Source organism: Dunckerocampus dactyliophorus, chromosome 3 (genome assembly GCF_027744805.1).
Source record: "Dunckerocampus dactyliophorus isolate RoL2022-P2 chromosome 3, RoL_Ddac_1.1, whole genome shotgun sequence".
Taxonomy (NCBI): Eukaryota; Metazoa; Chordata; class Actinopteri; order Syngnathiformes; family Syngnathidae; genus Dunckerocampus; species Dunckerocampus dactyliophorus.
In genome coordinates, this window is record NC_072821.1 from 6996200 (window position 1) to 7022683 (window position 26484).

Genomic DNA, 26484 nt, shown 5'->3' on the forward strand with positions numbered 1-26484 from the left:
AATGACCTCCTGCGATTTCCAGCGGGTTGACAAGCTCGTTGTGAGCGCACCGATTGCTCGTGATTGGCTCCTGCTAAAGAAAGAGCTACCGTTTTCTCACTGACTTGCGAGCGGCACAGAATTTAAACAATTAGTAGTCGTTCTGAAGTAAAGCGGATGTCACAAAATTAGAATTAGGCCATAAACTAGCCGCACCGTTGTATAAGCCGCAGGGTTTAATGTTTTTGACAACACTAGCGACTTATACACCGGAATTTACGGTAGGTTTAATATTGTTGTTATAATTTGCTGCAATGTTTCAGTGGTGTTTCTAATACTTTGGTTAAATTTTTCAGGTGCAAATGCAAGTGTACCTAGTAAAATGTCCAGTGAGTGTATAGTATAGCTCTGTACTGTCAAGTGTGGATCACTTCTAAAGATACAGCTTGTATTAATGCTGGTATGCGGTTTAAAAACGCTAATGTCATGCACGGTGCGTAACAGGCATCATAAGTGAAGTGGGCGAGGGGAGGCGGGCCCAGGCCAGGAGCGCCTATAAAAGCAGGAAGGATGCTACACACGTAGCCACACACACACTCACACACCGTGCTTCATAGTACAACATGAAGGGTCTCACAGTGAGTAACGCGTGCCGGTGTGGCTTATTGACTTACCTTCTCTTCTTCTCTCTCACTTCTTTCACCTCAGCAGTCAGCTTCGACCTGACCGAGCTTCGGAATAAAGTGGCCAAAATTAAAGTCAACCCCAGAGGGAATCTGTGGGCAACAGGTAAGAAACATCGTTTGTTTTTTTTAAGTCATTTTTTTGCATTCTGTGCCAGTGAAGCAAAATGTTTACTGCTAGCATACGTTCATTCATTTGCTAGCGTTTATCCTGTTGAGCTTAAAGGTAAAATTGTTTTGTTATAATTCTTTTTTTCAATGTTTTTTAAAAATGTTTTTCAGTCCAATGCTGCATTATCTCGTAACATCTCATGCACTGTACTGGAATTATATTACCACTTGTTGTAACAATTATTTGAAATATTTATTCATATTTATTTCTGTGATTGGCTGGTGACCAGTCCAGGGTGTACCCAGCCTCTCACCCCAAGGTCAGCTGGGATAGGCTCCAGCATACCCCTGCGACCCTAATGAGGATAAGCGGTATAAAAACGGATGCATGGATAGCATCCATTTTTGTAAATTCGCTTTTTTTTTTATATTGGATCATTTTTATTGAAAGAAAAGAGGCAAATACAGTTACTTCTGCACATCAAGTAGGCAAAAACTACTTTACTGCGCTGTGCTGTTTATTGCCACTGTTAAGAAAACACTTTTTTTAACATTATTTTTGTATCTGATCTTATCTTTTTTACATTACATAATGTATACTTTAAGCCATATCACACAAAATATACCAAAATGCATGCAGCTGCTTTTGAAAAATATCTTTTATCATGCAATAAAGTAAATGATTCATTTTTTTATAATTGATTTTAAATTATTTTTGTATCTTTTTTGTTTTCTTAGTTTTTTCATCTTGTATAGTTTATATGATAGTGTCTTTCCAACAGCCTTTAAGCGCTAAAAATAAACAAAGTAGTCTATATTCATTGCATTGTAAATAAAATCACCAGCACAGTTTGTATACACGCTTTTTATTGCAATTTATCTTGTGCTTTTATATTTGAAGTAAATGTACAGTGCCTCTTAAATTGATTGTATTGTTTTTACACATTTACATAATTCAAATAATAATAATAATACCTGATGTTTTACTTCTGTTTCTGGTATTTATTAGATTTCATCTTACATTTATATATTTATATATTTTTGATATTACCTGTCAGGACATTTCATGGGCAAGAAGAGTGTGATGGACAATCCTCTGCTCCCTGCTGAGGGCCAAGGTGAGGGGGGTGTGGAGGTCGCCCTGCCGGGGGGGCACGGCTCGCTCAGTGAGCTTTTCCAGGACTTCCTGCGGGTGGCGATGCAAACACAGGTGGACTCGCAAGAAAGCCGTTTGAAAACTCAGGTGAGGCTTGCTGTTAGATTTACACGTTCGAATGTAACCATGGTGTTGTTTGTGTGTGTGGGGGCGCGGGGCAGGAGGCGGACATCCTGATGAGGATTTTAGAGAGCTCCATGCAGAGAAAGTAACGCAGAGGATGGATGAAACCATGATGGCCGTCGTCACATTGCACAGTCCGCTGTTCATGATTGTAATCCACTACTCTCATTTTCGGCTCATTTGGTGCCATTTGCTCTTCTTTTTTGTTGTTTACCAAATGCTCTTGTTTGCGTATTTATAGTCAATAAAATGATGATTTCCACTGCTGTCACTCTGACCTGAGAGGAAGAAAACATTTCTTTGGTAGACGTGTCATCCAATCACGAGTAAGCAGACCCGACGTGTGTGGTTGCATAACAACCTTATGATGTCACTCTTAAGTTCAATTAGGATGGCTCGTGGATTGTGACGTCATCATATTTGTGTTCCGCTCTTGTGTGAGGCTCTGCCTATTCCTGTGAACTTAAGCAGAGTGAAAACTTTCTTCCGTTGCCTGCAATATCATGTCCAAAATAGCACTTATATAAATGAAAATAGGCAGATTATATAAATCATGTTTCTGGTTGCATGAACAAGTCGATGTGATGTCAATGTGAACTTTCAAGCTATTTCTGCTCAGAGTAAAAAGTGATGAGATTGCACTCCCGATCGATAATGGTGAAGTGCTACAGCCTCGAGCTAATCCCGGGGATTTTATTTAAATATAGTTTGAATATGGAACCTTAAATGTGTGGGTGCTGCTGCTGTGGCTACGAGGAGGAATGATTGCTAATGTTTGGCTTATCCTACAGTAAATCCAATACACAAATGTGCACTTTTATTCACCTTAATGTTCATTTTGGAGGCTGTTGTTAATGCAGCCAACATGTTTATCTCATGTATATACTGTACATTACCAGTCACAAGTTCGGAGACAGTTCTTCATGCTATTGAATGAGCATGTGTATGCAAACTTTTGACTGGTACCGTACTGTGTGTGAGAGTAATGGGAAAAAAATATCAGTGAGACCATTACCCACACAGGGGTGGCAATAAGCTGATACCTGAAACATCTAGATGGCCATTGGGGTGGCCGGAGAGTGACCAGGGGCCACAGCAGGGAAAGGCAGCAGCTTGAGAGAAATGTTTTTACAAGAAATGAACAAATAATACAACTAAAATAAAGTAAAACTACTCAGACATCCTTCACTGTCATACAAAGATACAGAGGTAAAGAGACTGAACGACTGTATAAAAGTAAAAGTTAAACTACTCAAACATACTTAACTATCAGACAAATGTAAAAAGACTTACCAACTGTATAATATAACTAAAATTAAGTCAAACTACTCCAACGTCCTTGACTTTTAAATGACAAAATGACTTTTTAAATTGTTATTGGTCATTTTGGAAGGCCTATTCTGTCTTGAACTCTTATATGATTTAACTCTGGACAAGTATAGTATAAGTATAAGTGTTTTGTGCAAAATGAGTGTCACGCCATAATATGTTGATACAGGACTTGTATTGAAGGAATAGTTCCGATGTTTTGACATGAAGTCGTATGATATCCCCATCAGCATTGTAGTGCATCAACAGTGACTTAGCCCCCCCCCCCCCTCGTCCCGTGAGCCGAGTTGTGGTCGGATTTCGGTGACGGAGAACGTACTTCCAGTTAGTTGGTGTGAGAGTTTGGCTTCTCAAAGCAGTATGCGTTCAAAAGAGCGATACATTTGCATCACAAAAATGCTGCTTTCTGCCGTTGCTTTCTCTCCTGTCGTATCACTGCGAGTCCATTGTTGTGCATGTGTTCCACAGTGTTTACATGCGGATGCGACGTCTTCAGCTGCTGTGGACCACATACACAACAATGAACGTGCAGTGATACGGGAGGTACCTATTTTGACTATAAAGCCCTCTAAAAAAACTCTAACAATGTTTTATTGTTTTATATACACGCTGTGATCATGCATTAACAAGTACATTGATGATAACATGTAATACTTACAGTATCTTACCGTATTTTGATGATTTAAAACATGACCGAAACTTCGGTGCATTGATGCATTGATTTGACATAGCCCATATAGCTAACGCTACTTCCATCAACAACAGCAGCATAGACACAGCGACAACACTTACAATGTCCGCTCTCATTGGGATGGCTGTGTCTTCCAGCACAAGACTGGACAAGACTTTTTACCCGACCTCAGGTAAAACGGAGTCTTTGAGTCTTCTAAGCGAAATTGAGAGCCAGTAGTATCCACTCTTCCGTCTGTCCTGTTGCAGTCGCTTGAGGCGTTGTGAGCGACGCTGAGACTGCCGGCTAGCGAGGCGTCGTGTTACTCCGCCAGATAGATATAGTTTTTTGTGTTAGCTGCTACAATAACAATATCGCTGTAGCTTGGTTAATATACAGGTCAATTATGTAAATGGAACACTGTTGGTGTTTTTTTTTTTTTTTTTAGGGCTTTAGCGTCAAAATAGGTACCTTCCATGACGTGCATTGTTAGCTGGGTCATGCTAAATCATTTCCCCCGATTAGAACACACAGAAAGAAATATGTGTTCATGTTTCACATTAGGATTGTGAATGATGGGCAAAATTCCAAAAAAGTGCAGTTTTCCTTTCAGTGGCCCCACCAACTAACATGAACTACGTTCCTCATCACCGAAATCAGACGGTGACTCCCCCCAATTGGCTCACGGGGGAGTCACCGTCGATGCACTACGCTGCTGATGGGGACGTCATACAACTTCATGTCAAAAAATCAGAACTATCTCTTTAATTAATTAATGTGGCTGCATGGGCAATTATTGTTGTCCCATCCTGACATTGGAAATACAAATCCAGACATGTTGCAGAGTGTTAATTGTGCTGGACCCGTATGTCTCTACACACATGTCCCGTTGGTTTCCTCGCCCCACAAAACACATACACACCCCTCCTGGATCTATTTTAGTATCTGGATGTCGTCTGGTGACTTTTACATTTGCTTCATTAGCCATAAACCGCCCTCTTGCTCTCATATGTTTATTAGATTATTGTGGCGATCTATCAACCCTCGTGACTGTACACCACCACTCCTTAGCGTCTTGCTAACAAGCCATTTGAATTACAATACACTAGGTCCCCAACTTACGAACACCCGACTAGGGAACACTCGTGGATACGAGCACAAGCCAACTGGTCTGTATTTTATTTTATTTTGCCTTGTAGTCGCTCGATCAGTATTTATACTGCTACTGTACATGCTTGACCAGTAGAGGGCACTGTTACACTGCTAATGGGACCAACAGAGGAAGCCATTGGACTAATGAGACCCACAGAGGAAGAGTTAGACGCTGGGGAGATAAAACTAAATGAAAAGCTAAATTGTACAACCCGGACAGAGCGTGTGATTAAAGTTTATGAAGAGTTAATAGGCCTGCTTAATTGTACACCACCCACAGAACACTACTTCTTTTAGAAGAGTCTAACAACGACGACAATTTGTCCTTTTTTTCAATATCTCCTCCTCCACCACCACAACGACGTATGCTTTTTTCATTAATTATCCTCGTTTAATATTACTATTGCATCCAAACTCATATTTACATACATACGCATATACTGTATATGTATACACGTACATGTAGTACCTATATCATTGGTAATATTACCTTTTCCCCTACTTAAGAACGATTCGACATAAGAACGGTCGTCTGGAACAAATTGTGTTCGTTAGTTTGGGACTTAGTGTACCAGGAAAATAAAATGTGCTTCATGAATTCTCACTTGAGCAGTGTGACGATAATCATGAATTTTCCAATGAAAAGACCGACTTATGTTATATTAATTCACTTATTGTGTGTTTTTTATACCATGAATAATATCTGAACACTGCAGTGTAAGTGGGGGAGCGTCACACCACTTTGCAGAACTTGTAATCATATACTGCCACCTTGTGACCACAATCCTCACACAGAATAAAACCAGGAGGCCATTTTTGTTGATCCCCCCCAGTTTTGATTACGATTTATATACATTATTGATAACGCCGTACAAAGCACAACAAACTAAACTAGCATTTAAAGAAGGCTAAGTAACAAAATGTGACGGTACACAGAGGTTATGATATTGCGTGGAGTCTTGCTTGTCTATCCGGCATGGTTATGACGTCAAAAGACCATGTGACCGTTGATTTCCCTCTGCCGCTTTTCGATTGGTGGAGATTTTAAGAGGCCGCACAGAGGGGCGGGGCGACCGAAGCCATTTTATTATCATAACGTTACGAAGTGCAGCAGGTGCATCACTATTTGCAATAGCTACGTTCTCGGCTTTGTGAGACAACGATGGGCCAGTGTGGAATCACGTCATCCAAGACCGTCTTGGTTTTCCTCAATCTCATATTTTGGGTAAGCAAGCTGCATCTTAAGGTTGAGCAATGTACGGCAAACCCTTTGACGATGGACGGCTGTTTTAAGCAAGCTAGCAGACTGCGCCAAGGATGCTCTGCAGTATTCAACGTTTAACGACGAGCTAGTCACATAAAACGTCATTACTTTGCATAATTATACAAATGTATACGTATTTTCAATAAGATGTATTAATAAAGAAACTGAATAACGTGTACTGCAGCATGCTAAACTATGTCGCCAGCAGCCTCCATGACGTAATGCAGCATCTGTTGACCTGCTGTGCTATTTTAGCTTGTATAGTGACAGCCGGTCAGAACATCCCGTAATGTAAACACTACAAACAGTCTGCCTTTACAAAGATAATAATGCACAGAGATGTATACATTTAACAATACGGTTATTATAGAACTGCACTGCATTATGTTGAAGGACTGTTCCTAATATTATGACCCAATTATGTACCTAATAAGGTAACCAAAATATTAGAAATATAAGTGTAACAGAAGATCGATAGATAAATAGATGTTAACTTGGTGCATGCTTAATGATTCAAATATGCATTATATGTAAGGCGGCACCTTATGGATATTATATATTGTATAGACAGTATAAGACATAATATTGCATACATATTATATATGAGACACAAGATACAAATATTATAGAAATATTACCTGTATATGTAAAGCATATATTAGAGAGGAAGCTTTTTGTGTACAAATATGTTTTTTTGGCAATAATAATAATATACAATATCATACATATACAACATACAATAACAATGATACTGCATACAAATGCTATATATAACAATGTAAGATAGTTTATATATGTAATATTGTGATATTGTATGTTATTAAAAAAAAATTCTTGACCCAAGAATTTAGATGTGCCTAAGAAATTGCCAATTGAGAATCTTCATAATAGCCTTTTTTGACTCTCTTTGACTGCAGGCCGCCGCGGGCATTTTGTGCTACATCGGCGCCTACGTGTTCATCACATACGATGACTACGACCACTTCTTTGAGGACGTGTACACTTTGATTCCAGCCATCATTATAATCGCCGTCGGGACGCTGCTCTTCATCATCGGTCTGATCGGCTGCTGCGCCACGATACGCGAGAGCTCCTGCGGCCTGGCCACCGTGAGTGCACACCTGACTACAATGTTATCCGAGTGCAGTAAAATTGAATTATTGGCAGCTGTCTTCTTGTTCCAGTTTGCTGCCATTCTGCTGCTGGTATTTGTAACAGAGTGTGTGGTGGTGGTGCTCGGCTACATATACAGGGCAAAGGTAGGCTTCTTTTTAAAACTTAGAGGTTGTAATATGGGATTGGAAAAGGGTGTACTTGTTACCAATAAGTAGGCCTGTCATGACGATTAATCAACCACAACAGGCTGTATGACAAGACGGTTCATCTCTGCATCTGTCTGTGCGCATTGGTTCTATAGTGGAATGAACAGAGAGAGTGGGCTGTCATCTCATTCAGCCTCTTTGTGGAGGCGGGGCTACTAGCTAGTAACCTACTACACTAGCAGCAGTTAGCTTTGTGAGCCAGCCTACGCTAACATGAATGACATCACAAAAGCGATAGTTTTTAAGGCGAATGCCACAGTGTGGGAATATTTTGTTTTTAAACAGAATGAACACCAAAGACCGACGTGGACAGTTTTCTCAACTGGGAAAAAAAAATACCGATGGAGCCTTTGTCCCTACAGTCAATGCTTACTGAGGTGTTTGGCTACATTGCAAAAACATATATACAGGCACCTTCTGTGTCAAGCTAATGTCTCATACAGATACACCATAGATTATACTTGAATACCATCTAGTGGTTCAAATGTGAATGACGCCTCTCATGACATAAAAAAACATATATACAGGCACCTTCTGTGTCAAGCTAATGTCTCATACAGATACACCATAGATTATACTTGAGTACCATCTAGTGGTTCAAATGTGAATGACGCCTCTCATGATTAAAATGAATGAAAATAATTCTCCAAAAATTTAGCTGATGGTATCGAATATCTACGATAATACGTAGCACAATTATCGACCAGCAAAATTTGTTATCGTGACATACCTACCAATAAGGGTGATTTATGATAAGGATGAGAGAGAAGAGGTTGGAAGAATGGTGGAAAATTTTACTAAGAAATACATTATAATGACGAGCCCCATAACAGGGCCCTGGGGCACACCAGTGAAAAATGGGGAAGAGTGTTATATGTTTTGAACGGTGAAGTCTGTTGAACTTGTTCCAGGTAGAGGACGAGGTGAACCACTCTATCCAGAAGGTTTACAATGAATACAACGGCACCAACACGGACGCTCCCAGTCGCGCTATAGACTACGTGCAGAGGCAGGTGAGGAAAAAGAAGCAGCCTATCTGCCCTGTTCTTCCTCAGTTGATTTACTTACATCAAATGACCGTGACACTGCCTAACTCATATCCATAAATGTCTTTCTCATCATCGTCAGCTCCACTGCTGCGGCATTCATAACTACTCGGATTGGAGGAACACTCGCTGGTTCAAAGAGTCCAAAAATAACAGTGTCCCCGTCAGCTGCTGCCAGCCCAACATCAGCAATTGCACCGGCACCCTGACCCGACCGGGCGACCTTTACCAAGAGGTGCACACACCAACTACAACGACAATTGTGTCATTTATGAAGGTGTATTCTTTTGTTTTCACAAAGCTGTTTTATTCTTTTTGGTAGGGTTGTGAAGCTCTGGTTGTGAAGAAGTTAAAGGAGATCATGATGTACGTCATCTGGGCCGCACTAACGTTTGCGTCAATACAGGTGAGGAGGACGGAAGGATGCAAACAGTTAACAGGAATACACAAAACTTTGTAGACAGATGGCAAAGTAACTTATTTTCACAGTGTGCATCACTGTGACATTTTTTTTTTTTTTTAGCTTTGTAACCACATTTTTCATATTTAAATTGGTGATATAATCGTGAATACAGTAATCCCTGGTTTATTGCAGTTAACTGGTTCCAGACCTGGCCCTGATAAATAAATTTCTTCGAAGTAGGATTCCTTATCTATAAATTTAATATTTTCGTAGATAGAGCATAGAAAACATGTTTACGACCTTCTAAATCGTTTTTTTACGTTATTAGAGACCTCTAGACATGAAATAACACCCCTATAGTCACCTTTACACTTGTATTACCCAATATAGCAGACATAAGAGCAAATAAGCAATTTAATACATGAATAAGACTCAAAATAAGTGTGTATTTCTGTAAATGCGTCCTGTGGCGTGGACAGGAAATGACGTCGGGGTTCACAGTTGACATTTAGCTTGGTCTTTGTAAGGGATTATTGTGCCTGTTGTGAGATCATTCAAACCTGCAATAAAAGCCTGCTGTTCCGGCACTCAAGTCTGGTACTTGTGTGTCTCACCGAACATTACAGTGAAATTACTGACACCTAGTGACCATTGTAGAATACTACATATTATCCCAGCGTTTCTGAATGGGTCTGAATGCCTCATTTGTATTTTACTTCATTTAGTCATTTTTATGCTTGAAAATGCTCAATTTAGAAAAAAAATTACATGCAGTTTGCTTCAATATGTATATAACTTTTAATAATAATAGGCCATATTCAACCTCAAAACAGCACGATTAATTAACAAATATATTTTTGAAAAACTGTGATAGTGAAGCCGTGAAATTTTGAAGTGCAAAGTGGTGAGGAACGACTGTAAGGCAGTCAAAAGGTTTATGCAAAGTTTAATTCTATAGAAACAGCATTTTGTGTTTTCTTATGTCTTAAAGTCTCCGTGTTTAACGTTTGGATTTTTTAATGTGTTTTGTCCCAGCATTGAAGTAATTGATTTACCAAATGAAAAGAGACCACAGATCTGGCTTGTACAGCTGTCAAAACACACACTTAATGGATTTTGCACATAACATTTTTGATTTATGTAAACATTTTGAGAAAGACAGTAGTACGAAAATAAAGCTGAAATATTAGGAGAATAAAGCTGTAATTTAACAAGTGATCGTCTCACACAAACCTAAATGCAACGTTCTGAGACATGCCACTGCTGTTTCTCTATAGATAGCCCCCATATATTAATTATAAAACAAGAATATATTTATTCTAGGAATATTACAACTTTACTCTTGTAAAATTGCAACAATATTCTTGTAATAGTTACACTTTTTGTCACATTTCTATGACTCTTTCCTTCCAGTATGTTGGTGTATAGTACTTCTTGAAATGTGCTTAGGTTTCGTTATCTGGTAGCTGTTTACATTGTTACCAATATGTTGTATAAAGATGATACCACGAAGAATTCCAAACCACTTCCCTTGTCTGCAAACAGATGCTGGGCATGCTCTGCGCCTGCGTGGTGCTCTGCAGGCGAAGTCACGACCCGGCGTACGAGCTGCTGGTCACCACCAACAGCTACGCTTGAAGCCAACATCGGGAAAGGGAGGGTCACACCACTTCACGGTAGATTTCCGCTGTAGTTGTATAATATATTTAAAGCATATAAGCTCAAGCACACCTTGCACAATCCGATAAAGTAGCGAACACTGGCAACGAGTGGGGCTCGAACAGGAAGAACCACCTATTTATTATTATTGACGTCATGTTTTGTAAGTTCTTTTTAATGTGTTTTCTTTTCCCTTCTTCTGCAACACTTTAAAAGCCAAAGTATTAATGGCTTTGTTTTGTTTTGTTTTTTTTAAATTGTGGCTTATAAAATAGGCTCATTCAGTCAGAATGACCAAGACGCGTATGTGTTAAGTCATGGTTGGAAGTGTTGTATGACAATGTTGTGCTCTTACGAGAATTTAGTAGGAACTTGACCAAAAAGTTGCTGGACTATTTTTACTAGAAGAAATTGCATTTTAAAAAATCTGTTGTTGGAGGCCTATTTTACAAACATTTATTCCCATAGGAAGTAATTACAGCTACAACAATTAATCAACATTGATTAATCTATTATCCAGTTAATCAACGACTATTTTGGTATTTGATGATTGAATTTTTTGTTTCAAAAATTTAAATATCCTTTTGATGATTTTTTGTATTTTTTTATTTCCTTAGTCATCCAAGAAAGCAGACCTGTTTATCTTTGTGTTTTAGGCAAAACAAGATATTCACACACATCAGCTTTGACTTTGGAAAACAGTGATCCACATTTTTGCCTTTTTTCTGAAATGTTGCGGACCAAACCACTAACTTGTTTATGTTTGGTTCATTTTGACCAGGTCCGTCTAGGGCCTAACTGATTACTCAATTAATCGAAACAAGATTCAGATTAATCGACCAAGAAAATAATTGTTAGTTGCAGCCCTAGAAGTAATGGAAATAGAAATAATCCAATCCAGGGTCACACTGTCGCCATAAAACTTTCAATAACTGTTTAAAATTGTTACATTAACTATCCTACAATGGTAAAAAGGCGTTGATTAAAAAATAAAAGCCAGGACGCTAGCCTAGTTGAGGTCTCGCGAGATTTGTTCACGTCTCGTCTTGACGTTATATCACAAATACTGGCGACAAATTGTGAAATTACTGATATGATGTAGCATTCGAATTGAGAGGTTTCACTGAATTTGACCATGAAGGCAAACATTCATAATAAAACGTTTGATTAGGTTAAATGAAATGGTGTCTATTCTACTAATTGCAGTACGTTACATTTCATACAGAAACAAAATCCTACTAAGTGCTGGTGAGAAGAGGCTTTGTGTGGAATGTATTTCCTTATATGATACTTTGTACCGTGATTCAGCTTTGGTTGTTTTGAGGCAAAGCTATAGAAAAATGTCACCCACCCTTCCCAAGAAGTCACATTTCAACTCTTTTTTCCATTTGATTTTCCTGCTGTGAATTTCCTTCTGAATTCGCTTCACTGTTGAAGCACTGTGAATATACGAGGCCGTGTGAGCCAGTCACCAGTGTTGTCAGTGGGTGTATTATCAGTGTTATGTGCACCATTGGGTCCATTTCGTCTGTTGAGTCATATGCCCACTAGGAAGAATGACTTCTTTTTTATATATATATATATATATATATATATATATATATATATATATATATATATATATATTGTGGGTGTGTGAAATTGTGATGTTTTCGTTCTTTAATTTGACCTGTTACATATATGGACCCCAAAATATTTCCGTGGGAGCTGTGAGGAAAGGGGAGATGAATAAAATTATAAATTTGATTTGAATAGCAAACAAATAAAGTCATGCATTTCAACGTGACTGCTCCTCATTTGACACTGTGTACTTTATTTTTTAATGCGTATTTAAAGCACAGGGGTTTTCAAAGGGTGAGGCAGTCCTCCTCTGGGAGGCGCCAGGAGACGCCAGGGGAGATGCAGCAGCTTGAGAAAAATAAAGAAAACGTCTTCTTCAAACCTGCTAAGCTGATTTCAGTCCAAAGGTCAAAATGGATGTATTTTTTAATTCCTTACACTGAGAGAGTAAACAGAGTCTGAGTGAGCAGAAAACATAACAAAATATAAACAGAGGTGTAGATGAGGCCCTAATTGTAATATATTCTCAGTGCCACGCTTTGAAAACTACCAGGACTTAAAGATACAGTAAGGAACAGCAATGTTATTCTGCTCCTGTGCACCACCCTGTGGTTGTGGAGTGTAATTTACCTGTACAGTATGTCGTCTTCAAACACTATACAGTCGTCCCTCGCTTGTTGCGGTTCATTAGTTCCGTACCTTACCGTGATAGATGAATTTCCGCCAAGTAGGATTCCTTATTTATAAATAAAATATTTTCGTAGTTATAGAAAACCGGTTTACAGCCTTCTATATACCCTTTTTTTTTTTTTTTTTAGCATTATTAGAGCCACCTAGACATAGAATAACACACCTATAGTCACTTTTACACTCATATTACCCGATATAGTAGATATAGTCAGAGAAAATAAGCAATTCAAGACATAAATAAGACTTGTGCTTGTGTGTGTTTGAATACATTTTTTTCTAGACATACAGTATGTACTGGAAGTGACATTGGTGGTTCAGAGTTGCGTTTTAGCTGTATGGCCACAACAGTACCCCATGTTGTTGTTATTATTAGGATTATTATTAAGTCTGGTGTGTGTTACTCGTGACACTTTGTGGACAGTGTACACTACAGTTCATCACAGTCTTTTAATCTCTTAAACTGTATTTGTATTTTCGTTCGTTTAGCCATTTTTATGGTTGAAAATGCTTAATTTAGGCAAATAATACATAGAAATGCATATTTTTGTCTAATAATAGGGCGAAACAGCGGCCATTTATTCATTTATACATTTTTTAAATACTGCCATAGTGAGGACGTGATGTTTGAACGGCTAAGTGGCGAGGGCCGACTGTATTTCCTTATACAGTGATGCTCTAATTCCTTTAATTTTTTTCAATCCCTAATTCTTTATGGCTCAAAAAGTTTGTTAGCTTTATGTTTCTCTTTAAACTCCAGTGTAAACTGCAGCTTTACAGATGCCACGTCTGCTTTGCCATTGGTGTGTTATGTAGTAAAGACGTCACAATAAAGGTACTTGCCACCTGCTGTTTCTTCCTGAGGGGGGGAAAAAAAAGGAGTCTCAGAGGTGTGGGCCTCAGCCGATCTGATTAGGGATTATTTAGGGGGCGGTGTCTGTTAGGAAGGAAGTACTTTAGAAATTGGCCGTGTATGTGTGCAGCAAAGATTGTACAAAGACTGCACATAACTCTGAAACAATAACAATAATTAGCACCAATGCTGACGCTAACGCAACACAGCAAGTTTTTTGGTTGATCCGCCATCAGTAGTGTAAACCACTGAAGTAGGCGCAGCATGACCGTGTAAACCTAATCAATATAAAATGACAGCATATTGTTCCTTTAAAGGAAAATTGTACTCATTCACAATCCTTATGTGAAACATGAACACATATTTCTTTCCTTTTCTGTGCGTTCTAAGGGGGGGAAATTATTTAGCATGAGCCAGCTAACAATGCACGTCATGGAAGGTACCTATTTTGATGCTAAAGCCCTAACAAAAGAAACCCTAAAAAAAACGGCAACAGTGTTCCATTTACATAATTGACCTGCATATTAACCAAGCTACAGCGATATTGTTATTGTAGCAGCTAACACAAAAACTAAATTTATCTGGCGGAGTAACACGACGCCTCGCTAGCCGGTAGTCTCAGCGTCACAAAGCCTCAAGCCACTGCAACAGGACAGATGGAAGAGTGGATACTACTGGCTCTCAATTTCGCTACGAAGACTCAACAAGATGCTCGTTTGCTGTCAGCATTTTTTACCTGTGGACTGGAAAGAAGTTGCGTTGATGTTTTAAATCAAAATACAGCAAGAGACTGTAAGTATTACATGTTATCTGTAAGTAGTACATGTTATCATCAATGTACTTGGTAATGCATGATCACACCATGTGTATAAAATGTTCTTAGAGGTTTTTTTTAAAGGGCTTCATAGTCGGAATAGGCACTGTTCCTCCCATGACGTGCATTGTTAGCTGGCTCATACTAATTTGTTTTCTCTCGTTAGAACGCACGCACAGAAAAAGGAAAGAAACATGTTCAGGATTGTGGATGATGGGCAGAATTAACAAAAAAGTGCATTTTTCTTTAAAGGGGACATGTAATTATGAAGTTAAGCATAAATAATATCTTTCCTTACGCTAAGTCTGTTTTCTTGTATCGTATCACACCAATGGTTTTGTTTCACTTCACCCTTTCTATGAGTTTATTCACAGTTGTCCCAGATAGTTCCCAGGCACGATTCCAGTCTGCCCGTGTCCCTCCACTGTCCACCAGCCATCCTCTCCTCTCTCCAGGACCTGAACCACGTCACCTCTGCAGATGGTCAGCTCATCTTCCACCTGAGTATTCCATGTAAGATGGTGACACAAGGTTGAGACCAACAAGATTCAAAATCATCTTCTCTAACAAATACATCTTACAGTGATGACCTGTGCAGTGTAGTTATAAAGCACAATGTAGGTGTCCATATCCAATGTTGGCAGTGATGCGTATGACCCATCTGACGTCTCAACTGAAGTCAGAGAAGGTTGGACAGCAAAGATCACATAGCAAAGATTTAATCAACAGCACTGAGTTCATTTGGAGCTGTTAATACATACAAATGTATACCGTATATAATCCTGTCCTGTCATTTATCTTTTCTGCTAATAGAGTAAAAATGGGCATATTTCAGACACAGTTGTGAATTGTGATTAATCATGATCAATTAATTTAAAATGATTAATCTTGATTAAAAATGTTTAATCACTTGACAGCCCTAGTGTTCAGATAAACAGCTGGCACTACTGCACATTTAAACAGCATTTGTCTTACTTTCCCCACTAGATGGCAGTATTGATGGCTGTTTTTCTGGACCGTTTCTCTCCACAGAGCCTCCCAGGAGAGGATCAGAGCACCTGGAATAGACCAGAAGACAAAGCAAGTTAAGAATACAGTATGTTAACAATCAATTTGTTTGGGACACACCTCCTCAGGACGTCCTCTGCTGGATGGGCGTGGCCATTTCCACCCCTTGGGTAATAGCTCTCAAATACAATAGGCTCTGTCAGGGGAAATGTTCTTTAGTTACAAGGACTTCACAATAACTACATCATTCATTTGTACTGTACATGACTTGGGGACGATACAACCTGAAATCCTGATCTGTATAAAGGATCCAAGCAAGGAGTTTCTTTTCACTTTTCACAGTTCTAAGTCACTATTGCACGAGGTTTTGTTTTGACTGCTTCAACAACTACAAAACTGATTGACTGTACCTTACATTTTATAGAAGGGTGGTGCATTATCCAAGGAAGAACGTGTGAAATGTTGGTGCAGATCTGGTGCAGTTGTAGGATTTTTTTTTTTTCACCGTCTGAAACAGTTAGATGCTGGAATGAAAGCTAATGTTTTGATGGGTGTTTTTTGGTTGTTTAAGGTTGTTTACGCAAAATGGTAAATAGGTAAAAACACTTAATTTGTTGGTGCAGATCGGGATAAAGAAATTTATTTTTGGTAACTAAAGGTTATATTTTTTGGCATAAGGGTTTCCACAAAACTTTATAGAGGTGTTGTCCATGGGCTAAAGAAGTACACATTCAACTTTGGTGCAGATCTGGATAAAGGTGCTAATCAAATAATTTCCTTACCGTACCTATTCCATGAATGCACAATGTTTGGATTGCCAATTCTTATTTCATTTGTTTATGAAACGATACAAAATAGGTGCAGATCAGAATAAAGGTTTGCGTTTACTGTACTTTATTGCAGTAATGAGAGTTTATGTTTTTAATCACCATTTGTTGTTGGTTAGTTTGCTTATGTAACCCGCCTGGTTCAAAGACAGCCCACGCTGGGCTCGAACCCAAGTCCGTCATCATGAGAGTCATGCATTGAACTAAAAGCCCGGACAGTCAACTCAATGCACAGCCACACCAGCTGGCCTCCGTTACACTCACCCCCACCCAAACCCCACTCTTATCCGGGTCATGGCACCACTGTAACCCGCCGTGTTCAGCCAGCCCCGCGCTGGGCTCGAACCAAAGACCTTCGGCATGAGAGTCGAGAGTGTTAAGCATTGAGTGAATTCACACATGAACCTTGTTGTTTGGAGAGGTCAGGGCAGGAGCTGATTATTTTCTAGGCGCCAATTTGTATAATTGTTCAAATCAAGAACTTTATTTTCAGTTTTCATGGAATCACTTTGTTTGTTGCGGGAAAAACTCATTTTTATTTTGGTGCATATCGATTATATTCACTTTTTCTCATTACAGTCTGCTTGCATTGGGGACAAGTGGTGCAGAAACCCACTGGTTCTTGCAGATGGAGCTGCAGTGTGAAAAAAAGCTTGCTGTGCACCCGCTTTATAAGGCACATGACTGCCACCCAGGCATATGAACATGTTTAGGATTGTTTGGCCTCGGTGGAGGACTAACATTTATTTAGTTTCTGTAAGAAATAAAGGTAGGAAGGTTCACCTGGTGGATGCGAACCCGTCCTTTTCATCTCAATAAAACAATTGTTGTCAGTGGCGATGTCACAGTGCTCCAGGCGCTTCCTCACCTCCTCATAGAACTGATTTGATAGAGGGAGACCATCCATTAGAATATCCAGGATGTGTTACATCGATGAAATCACACACACACAACTACAAACAAACAAGGAGATTGTAAGGTTGCCTCGTCGTCTTTGACACACTGCATGGAGACGTCATTGCAGTGGTCCCACAGGGTGCACCTGAGCACGCTGATTCGATCGGCTTCCAGCTGCTGGAACACCTGCAACATATCAGCATAAAAGGTTGCGTTCCACTTTTAGCTTACTGACTGCACATGACTCGTATTTCCCCTCCTGTAGGCGGAATTGTGTCTGCAAAGAGGAAGTGGTGTGACTTCTTATGACTGTGTGTAAGAGTTGTGTTACCTCACACGTGCTTCTGTGTGTTTCCTCCCAGTCCTGGCGAACGCTTTCCAGCAGGGTGATGTTGGTTAAGTATAACCTCTCTGTCAAAAGGGTCAGGAAGTCATTGAGATGTATATACGAGTACTGTACATTAAAACAGAAATCGTTGCAGTATAACGCTGGATTTTACCTGCCTCACACGCTGCCTGTCTGCATTGTTTGGCCCTGTGGCGTACCTGTCAAATAGATGCTCACATTTCACTGTATGTACTATAAATGGATTATATGACTTATCTTTCTAGCTTCTAAAGTGCATTTTATTTCATACTGAACAGTAACATGGCCATAATGATGGCCATAATCAATTGTTCATCTTTCAGTCTCAGCTACTTTGCTGTAGCTATGGGAAACTGAGCTACATCCATGCAGACATAACTCTTGCCCTATTCTTCTCAACACCGGCAAGGAAACAGGAGTTCGAACATTCAGAGGAAGATTCTCCCATTAAAAGTATTGAAAGAATGTCAATAGGTTAATGGAGCGTTAACTTTTTCAAGGAACTTCAGTCAAATTCCCATCCCTAACACATGTATAGACCACAAAAGCATGTGATCACGGATCACTGTGGCAACAGCAGTGACAAATATTCACTCATTTCAAGCAAGTGTACCCTTAAAATTATATTACTTGAGGTCAGATTATTAACTATCCGTTTGGAAAGTTACTTGTTTGGTTGGGAGCCTGCCTGTTTGCTTTGACATATGCATTTCAGTGAAATGAATATATCCTAACATTTTGTTTTATTGTTTACTTCTGAAGAAAATGTATTTGATTATTGGTTAAAAATTATTTTTTTCTTTGTACCTTTTCCCCATGTTTGGCTGCAACAGCTGTCGTATGTTCAGCCTCATCCGCCTCCTTGCATCTCGCCTCATAGTTCTTCTTTGACTGTAGAAAGACGAAGGACTGGGTAGAAAAACCATACATTTATATCCAATTTAGCATATATTTTTTAAGGCTATGGAAAACACCATGGTAGCAATGATTCTGAACATAAGATGTAACAAAGTATACAGACCTTGACCAGAACTGTACTAAAGTATATTCTGTCTGTTTGTGTTTAAATCAAACAAATACTGTATATGCTATCAGTATTATTCTGCATTATATTACGTTCAAATAGTATAATAATTATGAATTTCGTCCATCTTTAAGTTTTACCTTTACGCGCGAACCGGAAGTAGTTTGCTGGGAGTTTCCGGTTTGGTCGCGCACATTGGTTCGAAAATGCGTAAAGCAGAAGAAGAAGAATTTGTTGGATTAATTAAATGAACAAATTGTATTATTTCGTACCCTAGGACGACTTTATTATGTTTTGTTCAGTGAAGCTTTTTGTACGTTTACAAGATATTAGCAAAATCTATGACGGTCCCATACGTGAGTTCTAGCGGAAGTTCGATCGTCCCAAAATGACGATGAAACGGTAAGAAAACAATATATGGTGTTTACAATCATCAAAGCTTGGGTGTTAGTGGAAAACTGTGACAATAATAAACGTTGATGGCTGTTGTGGGTCTAAAGTGTGTTAGCAAAGTTACGAAAGAGTATTTTGCTAGCTAACAGTGGGAGACAAGAATAACAGTATGTTAGCAAAGAAAAATTACATACAATATATACTATAGGCTACTGTGCTGACAAATACGCTTGGAATTAGTTTTGGTGGCAGAAGGGAGATCTTTTCTAGCACAGCATGTTTTTGTACACAGTCATAGCACCCGTTGGGTTTAACAGGTGGTTCAACACCATTGCATATCATAGCATAGTGCAGCATAAGCATGCCATCAGTACAATCTATCAAAATGCATTATGTTGCATTCAAGACTACTGGAAAGTTGGAAATATATACTTGAAAATATACTTGCACTTCAAGAGCTCTGACCTTTTTGTCTTGTCAATATAGAATTTCAGCACTGCTGTATTTTATGGCAACCTTTGATCATTGTAACAATATTTTCCAGATAGCGTTCTACAGATAAAACACAGCAGTGTATGGCGATGACAGTTGCCATAGTCTCTTAGTGGACATGTGTGACATCCTAGACCTAGTTTTTCTGTAATGGGGCAAAATCTTTTGATGCTTTGGCGACGCAGTGACATTTCTGTGCATAATAAAAAATAAAATGTGGTGTGAAAAGTAGTAGCCAATATCACAAAATGATGTAGTCATTTGACACGGCTTCAGCATCATAACAGTTGTGGTCATTGTTTCATTAATACCTCCATGGTTTTCCTGAACATAGACAATTTTTTCTTCTGCACCTTCTCCATGATGCTTTCAAACTGTGAGGAGAAACATTTGAAGAGCTTGATAAGAGCATGCGAGTGAGCACATTTGTACTAGATATTAATATATATTATAATATTATATGTACTGTATACATATTAGGGCTGTTAAGTGATTACAAATTTTAATCAGATTAATCACGGTTTTCAAATGAATTAATCATGATTGATCACCATGTCACACAATGTTACCTGATATTACCTTATCATATTATCATATTACCGTATCATTTTCCTGTGCATTTTAAACTAGCAAAGAGTACATTTGGAGTACAGGAAGTGAAAAAATGTATTACAATTGAAACAGACCTATTTGTCTAACACTAGTCTCTTTAATAGTAGCAGAACATTTGAATCACACTTTAAACCGTGTTATTATGAGCAACGAGGGGTTGCGTTCAAAGACATCATGTAATTTAAGGTAAATGTACTTGTTTTCAGTGTATTTTCCAGCATACCTAAATGTAGCAAATTGTACATCCGAATTAAGAGTTATGAAGTGAGTGATAAGAATATCCACTTCATGTTTTTCTTTATCTTCCTGTTTGTATACACACACACACACACACACACACACACACACGCGCATACACATTATAAAGCCGTTTTTGTTATGTTCTGAGTGTCCCTGAATACATCTCGCGTTCTTGGAATGAGAATGAGGAAGTGTCGTTCCCAGGATGGACTAGAGACGCTTGGGAGTTGAAGACACATACAGTGTATGGTGTTGGAATTGCACTGCTGTTGATGTGTTCAGGTCAAAATGAAGTTAGAAAAGAGCGTCAAATTCTGTGTGACTGTGTGGGGACGCGCCACTGTGATTCCATCTGCCGTCATAGCAAGAGAGGCGTGCTTCCTCTGGTGCGCATGTTAATTACACAAAAAAATTAACATGATTGATGAAATAAATTAGTTACTGCCGTTAAAGCGTTATTTTAGACAGCCCTAATATAAATAGAAATGAATAATGATGCCATTTCACATAGATTTTAGTAATGTACCTTCTTTCTCTGCTCTTTCTGTCGCTCCCTGAATGCCTCGATCTTTTTCACCTCCTCTTTAATTGCCTCTGACATTTGGATGTGAAAATTTCCCATGTTCTCGATCTCTGCAGTCATAAACATCACATGCTGTGTATCATAGCGGATTCTTGAATAAAATGAGATCAAAGAAGCTTCACTAAAATATTACCTCAAATAGTATCAGTTTATTTATAGTACTTAGCTGCAGAGTATCAGGTACCAGGCGCTGATTTGATATAAAGTGCTTATTTGAGCAGGGAAATGCTTATCGGTACAAATGTGTAAGTGTGCTGTGTTGATTGGCTGATGGAGGATTTCTTCTTCTGTATTGCAGAAGTGTAAGTCTACACGGGATAGCACGTGTAACCACCTCACATTGACAGTTTCTTGTGTCCTTCTTGTTTCCTGTAGTTAGAGGCGGAAGTAATAGTTTCTGCACCGTCACATGCAGTAGATGTGTGTTACAACAGAGATAATACTGACAAACTTTTTTCAAGATAACATCCACATACAGCCATATGTCACATAGAACGTGCTACATGCTACTTGGTCCTGTGATGTCACATACAGTATCTCACAAAAGTGAGTGCTACCCACACATTTCAGCAAGTTGCAACCTTTGGGAAAATACAGCATTCTGCAGTTCAATGCACTTACGTGTTTTCAATTGCTGGAAGGAGGCTTTCAAAGTGCTGCATTGGGCATATACAGTATATATATACATATATATATATAGTTAGTTGTCACAGTCAAAAACACTATTATGTTTTGGAAATGTTCTGCTAAATCAGTTAGAACGATACTTACCTGATTTCTGCTTGTCCTCCAGCTTTACGGGCAATGGTCACCATTTCCCTGCCATACTTTTCCTCTGCTGCCGCCCTGTGCATTACAGGTAATTATAAAACACTACAGTGGAAAAAGCGTGCAACACTTTTTATTATTAAGTACTAGGGGTGTCACAAGATCTCTTGAGATTAAAACGTGACAAGATTTCTTGTTAAGAAAAATATGTCTTGTGGGCACTAGGCCTGGCACGATAATAAATAAATTAATTAATCAAACAATAAACGAAAATTAATGCGATAATTTTGTCTATCCATCCATCTTCTACCGCTTATCCGAGATCGGGTTGCAGGGGCAGCAGCCTAAGCAGGGAGGCTCCTCTCAATGCAGAGGAGTAGCGGTTCTACTCCGAGTCTCTCTCGGATGACAATGTTTCTCACCTTATCTCTAAGTGAGAGCCCAGCCACCCTACGGAGAAAACTCATTTCGGCCGCTTGAAGAGACTTTCTTAAAATTAATGTTGAAGTCTCGTCTCGTCTCGTAGACCCAATCTTGTGTATTTTCTCCTCGTGACCTGAGTGTCTCATGACACCCCTATTAGGTACACATGTATGATCTAATAATATCCAATGCAAGAGCTCTAGCAAAAATTCTGCCTTTACAGTGATGATAATGCTCTGTTTTGATTGCCATGTTTATTAGTGTGCATTATATCAGGGAATTTTAATATTTTCTATTAGTTTATCCATCAACATGCGGGGGGAAAATTGTGTATTAGAAACAGTATGATGTACTTTGTATCACTGCACTGCAACCACAATGATAAGCATGGTGTTAAATGAATACATCAGCTTTTGTTATATGTTTTGTTATATATATGATTGCATACCTCATCCTTAAAAGTTCTTCCACATCTTTGCACATTTGTCTTCCATCTCGTAAACGTTGTACCAAAGCCTCATAGCCAGCATGGCAGGTAAAATCTGACCCCTGCATGGAGAATAAGACATATGCACTTGCTTAAGGACCATGCAATGACAAGCATTGCTCAGCAACTATTGCAACATGTTCTTGAGCCAATTCTGCACCCTCCATTGGGTTAAAAAATGCAGAACTTGACTTTAGAGTAACAATGAGAGACATTACAAGACAATATAGCTAATTGCTTTTCACCTCTTAGACAATCCAGGTTATTTTACACCTTGCATTAATAAAGCAGTTGTTTGCTTTTTGTTTCAAACGTGTGGCTACCACCTTTAATTCTCAATACTTCCCAGCATGAAACACAGCAGTGACTTACCCAGAAAGCATCTCTGAACATCAAACATGTCATCTTCTATAGTTCGTGGAGTAGGATGTAAATAAAATTAACAAATTTGCAGCTCCAAGTGATGATGATTTAAGCGGTCAGCGGGCTCTCCGTCTGAACTAAACTCCCTGACTACCAGTGAGTCATTTTGAATAAGGAAGCGCTTCTGTCCCATGATGTCACTGACCACGTGTTTTCAGCATCCACACTTGGAGCAAATATTAACACTCCTGTAGATAAACGCTACAGTGTGCCATACATTTTACAACTAGTGACCTCTGCTCCAGTAGATGCCATGTCTAAATTGTTTGTGGTTTGTAAATGTGTGTTTTACCCACAGTACAAATTTGAAGTGTGACATCGCTGTCTTCTCCCATCGGTCAGCGGTGATCACAAGAACGTAAACAGGAAGCAAATGCAGTTGCAGTTGCAGTAGCAAATGTAGTTTGATAATTTAAATAACTATACGGGCAATTTAGACAGTATACATCAGCAAATAGAGGAGTGCACTTTAAGAGGAAGCAAATTATGCTGTGTCAGAATAAGTGATGACATGCTTACTGCATAATAAACCAAATATGCTTTCGGTCTCCAGTTGCATCAGTGGTACTACCTGTGTTTTACATGCGTTTTTTTTAACACCTTCAAGTATGACAATTAAATGATAACTAAGATGTAGTGATGTTACGAGATGTGCCGAGGCTTCGAAGCTTGTGTCGAGTAATGGAGGGGGCATTTCCACGAAGCGCGTATCGAGGCTTGGTTCATTTAGGGGAGGAGCTGAAAATGATGACGTCTGAAGCCTTGCTGCCCGACTGTACCACGTGACTGTTTCGGGCAGTGGTTCAGATTTTGGCACGAGGTTTGACAGCAATATAAACCCCTCAGACTCCATTCAAAATGTGGGTTTTTGATGAGGAGTTGTAGTCATTTCAGCATTTGGATAAAAGTTATAGAGTTTGGATACTAGAGTTTGGATAGCATAGTTTGGAGAGAGGATGGAGCCGGTGAGGGAGAGGAGAATTTCCCCTGTGTGAGTGTAAGGGATGCCAGCCTGTGAGGCTGCAAGAGTGTACGTTGGTAAACCTCAGTCCCTCTGCCTTAGGAGCTGCGCTGAACACGCGGTCGACAGCCCGGGCTTTTAGTCGTGTGGTCAACGCTCACGCCTCCCATTACGATGGTGCAGTGTTCGAGCCCCGGTGCGGGCAGGTTTACATGAGATTGTTTTGATTTATATAAACTGGCAATTAAATTTTTGTGCACGCCAGCGTCTTCTGCCCCCTTTGAAAGAGTGTTTTCAAAGACTGGAGAAGTTGTTTAAAAAAAAGAAATCGTTTAAAACCAAAAACTGTTGAGAAAGTGTTATTTCTGAATAAAATGTGCCCTGTCCCGCACATCATTGTCGTAGTTACACACGCATATTTAGTGCCTTCATAGTTCCACAAGCACTTCCACCGTCCTCTGCCTGCAAAAGCCCATGCCATCTTTCTACAGTGGCAAAGAAACATGATTACACAACCCGCCATGTCATATGATAGTACCATTTGAGGAAAATGTATACAAACACAATACATTCAAAACATGTTTTATTCTACACACGTGTCATTTATGTAGAGACATGATTTGGTCATACGGTTTTTGTTATTCATGGACACAACAATTCAATGAATCCTACGCAGTATCGTTCAGATACAGCTGCCTGTATTATACACCTGGCCAGTAGGTGGTTTCGTGTGCACATGAAGCTTTGAGAAATGAACCCTTTCTCGAACCAGTTGGCTCACGTGGTTCGATGCCTCATGAGGCTTCATCTCACCGTCACTACTAAGATGCACATTCCACTACAACTGTCAGCGTTCACGTCCTGTCCCTGCCGCCTGTTTTTCCCTGCCTTCTCCTTGGCGTGTCCTTTCCCATTTCAGGAGCCCTTTCTCCGGCTGGAGGCGGGACTACTGGGCGCACCTGTCTCTGATGAGCCAGCACATTCTTTTAATTGCAATTTTAATTGCACCTGGGAGACACTGGATTATTCCCAAATGGTTTGTGCCATGTACATGGACAGTCATTTAGGCTCTTTATACTTTATCTTCTTGTTACAGTTCTGGCAGACTCCTTATTCCCAAACCTGAAGTCCAGCGTGCTCTGCGTCTCCCAGGAGGTGTGCCCAGTACTCCCGGCTCTCCAGGCAAGAACTCCCTCAGCTCACTTTCAAGTGCTTCCTTCATGGTGCCCTTTTGTTGAGCCCCTTGACTCCCGCACCATCGCCTTTAGTTCAGCCTGTATTTAATTAAAGACTTGCTTACCTGTCCACCTGCCTCCCGCCTCTGCATTTGGGGTCCAACGCCCGCCGAACATAACATCAACAGCTGATATTAAACTCACAAGACGAGATTAGTTCCACGGGACGAGACAGGATTTTAACATTAATTTTAAGAAGTACAATCAGAAAATATGACTAGACAAACAAGCTTTGTTTAATTTAACAATTTAATCACAAAACAATGCAGGTGTGTTTTGAAATGTTTATTGTCCTACAAGTTGATGCTAAACATCATTCTCAGCATTTTTTGAGACCAAATAAATCACAAATGTTATAATATATGATAATGTATCATCATAATGCAACATTTCCTTTAATATGTCATCTTTCACTCTGTAAAGTTGTGGAATTGCTGTTAATGACATGTATTTTCTTACAGGCAATTTGTACTGTCTATAAAATGTTTGCAGCATTTCTTGATATGCTGGCTTTTCAATTGTATTAATGAGCAGCATTAGTATTAGGCAGTCCTGGGTGATAAACCGAAAATTTACTACGATATCCGACGTCATTTTGCCCATGTAGATAAATTCGGTATTTTAATAAAAAAGAAAAGTCTTTTTTGTCTGTTTTGACTGTGTGTGCTGGTATGCTGTGTTCATTCCCCTTTAAGACGCGGTACAGCTTGTGTAGTCACGTGACTCCACCCAGCCAGCCTGAACAAGAAGGGAAACAAGATGAGGGAACGGCTGATGGTTCAAATGAAGAAGCGGCTGTACATTGCCAGCATTTCACTCGCTTATGCACCTAGAAATAGACTGCGAGTACAAAAAAAAGGCAGCACACGTACGGCTACGTTTCTCAACCCTTTCATTCGTATTTTGCTCCTGAAATAACTCCATAGAAAGTGA

The 26484-nt window shown here is 39.4% G+C and overlaps 3 protein-coding genes and 1 long non-coding RNA gene across 7 annotated transcripts; 3 read left to right on the forward strand and 1 right to left on the reverse strand.

Annotated features, from left to right (window-relative positions):
- The first annotated feature begins 537 nt into the window (after positions 1-537).
- On the forward strand, positions 538-3045 carry nmbb (neuromedin Bb). Its single transcript, XM_054771647.1, has 3 exons — positions 538-768; positions 1832-2016; positions 2091-3045. Exons 1-3 carry the CDS (start codon positions 603-605, stop codon positions 2139-2141), a joined length of 402 nt encoding a protein of 133 aa, XP_054627622.1. The 5' UTR covers positions 538-602; the 3' UTR covers positions 2142-3045.
- A 3223-nt stretch (positions 3046-6268) lies between these two features.
- LOC129178834 (tetraspanin-3-like) lies at positions 6269-13959 on the forward strand. Of its 2 annotated transcripts, XM_054771430.1 has the most exons (7): positions 6269-6428; positions 7385-7576; positions 7652-7726; positions 8701-8802; positions 8918-9070; positions 9158-9241; positions 10784-13957. In XM_054771430.1, the coding sequence occupies exons 1-7, from the start codon at positions 6366-6368 to the stop codon at positions 10874-10876; spliced, it is 762 nt and encodes a 253-aa protein (XP_054627405.1). In that variant the 5' UTR covers positions 6269-6365; the 3' UTR covers positions 10877-13957. The 2 variants fall into 2 exon arrangements, with proteins under 2 accessions (XP_054627405.1, XP_054627406.1); XM_054771431.1 differs by lacking the exon at positions 7652-7726 and having other exon boundaries at positions 10784-13959.
- LOC129178831 (proline-serine-threonine phosphatase-interacting protein 1-like) lies at positions 12479-23437 on the reverse strand. Of its 3 annotated transcripts, none has more exons than XM_054771429.1 (15): positions 23305-23437; positions 22894-22994; positions 22026-22100; positions 21876-21910; positions 21198-21304; positions 20131-20193; positions 18718-18801; positions 18044-18089; positions 17875-17954; positions 17631-17729; positions 17430-17526; positions 15940-16015; positions 15787-15869; positions 15402-15484; positions 12479-15311 (listed from the first exon to the last, which is right to left on the reverse strand). In XM_054771429.1, the coding sequence occupies exons 1-15, from the start codon at positions 23335-23337 to the stop codon at positions 15180-15182; spliced, it is 1194 nt and encodes a 397-aa protein (XP_054627404.1). In that variant the 5' UTR covers positions 23338-23437; the 3' UTR covers positions 12479-15179. The 3 variants fall into 3 exon arrangements, with proteins under 3 accessions (XP_054627404.1, XP_054627402.1, XP_054627401.1); XM_054771427.1 differs by having other exon boundaries at positions 15393-15484; XM_054771426.1 differs by having other exon boundaries at positions 15393-15484; positions 18718-18819.
- On the forward strand, positions 19112-26282 carry LOC129178835 (uncharacterized). The gene is made up of 3 exons (XR_008569854.1): positions 19112-19336; positions 22048-22113; positions 25413-26282. It is a non-coding gene; the product is annotated as an uncharacterized LOC129178835 (long non-coding RNA).
- Positions 26283-26484: the final 202 nt, after the last annotated feature.

Coding starts and splice junctions, on each gene's coding strand:
- nmbb (XM_054771647.1), top strand. CDS start 603: ATGAAGGGTCTCACAGTGAGTAACGCGTGCCGGTGTGGCTTATTGACT. Junction 769..1,831: donor AGGGAATCTGTGGGCAACAG/GTAAGAAACATC, acceptor ATTACCTGTCAG/GACATTTCATGGGCAAGAAG. Junction 2,017..2,090: donor AAAGCCGTTTGAAAACTCAG/GTGAGGCTTGCT, acceptor GGCGCGGGGCAG/GAGGCGGACATCCTGATGAG.
- LOC129178831 (XM_054771426.1), bottom strand. CDS start 23,337: ATGACATGTTTGATGTTCAGAGATGCTTTCTGG. Junction 18,820..20,130: donor TGTTCAGGAAAACCATGGAG/GTATTAATGAAA, acceptor TTTTCTACCCAG/TCCTTCGTCTTTCTACAGTC. Junction 17,955..18,043: donor ACAGGCAGCGTGTGAGGCAG/GTAAAATCCAGC, acceptor CCCTTTTGACAG/AGAGGTTATACTTAACCAAC.
- LOC129178834 (XM_054771430.1), top strand. CDS start 6,366: ATGGGCCAGTGTGGAATCACGTCATCCAAGACCGTCTTGGTTTTCCTC. Junction 7,727..8,700: donor GCTACATATACAGGGCAAAG/GTAGGCTTCTTT, acceptor AACTTGTTCCAG/GTAGAGGACGAGGTGAACCA. Junction 9,242..10,783: donor TAACGTTTGCGTCAATACAG/GTGAGGAGGACG, acceptor GTCTGCAAACAG/ATGCTGGGCATGCTCTGCGC.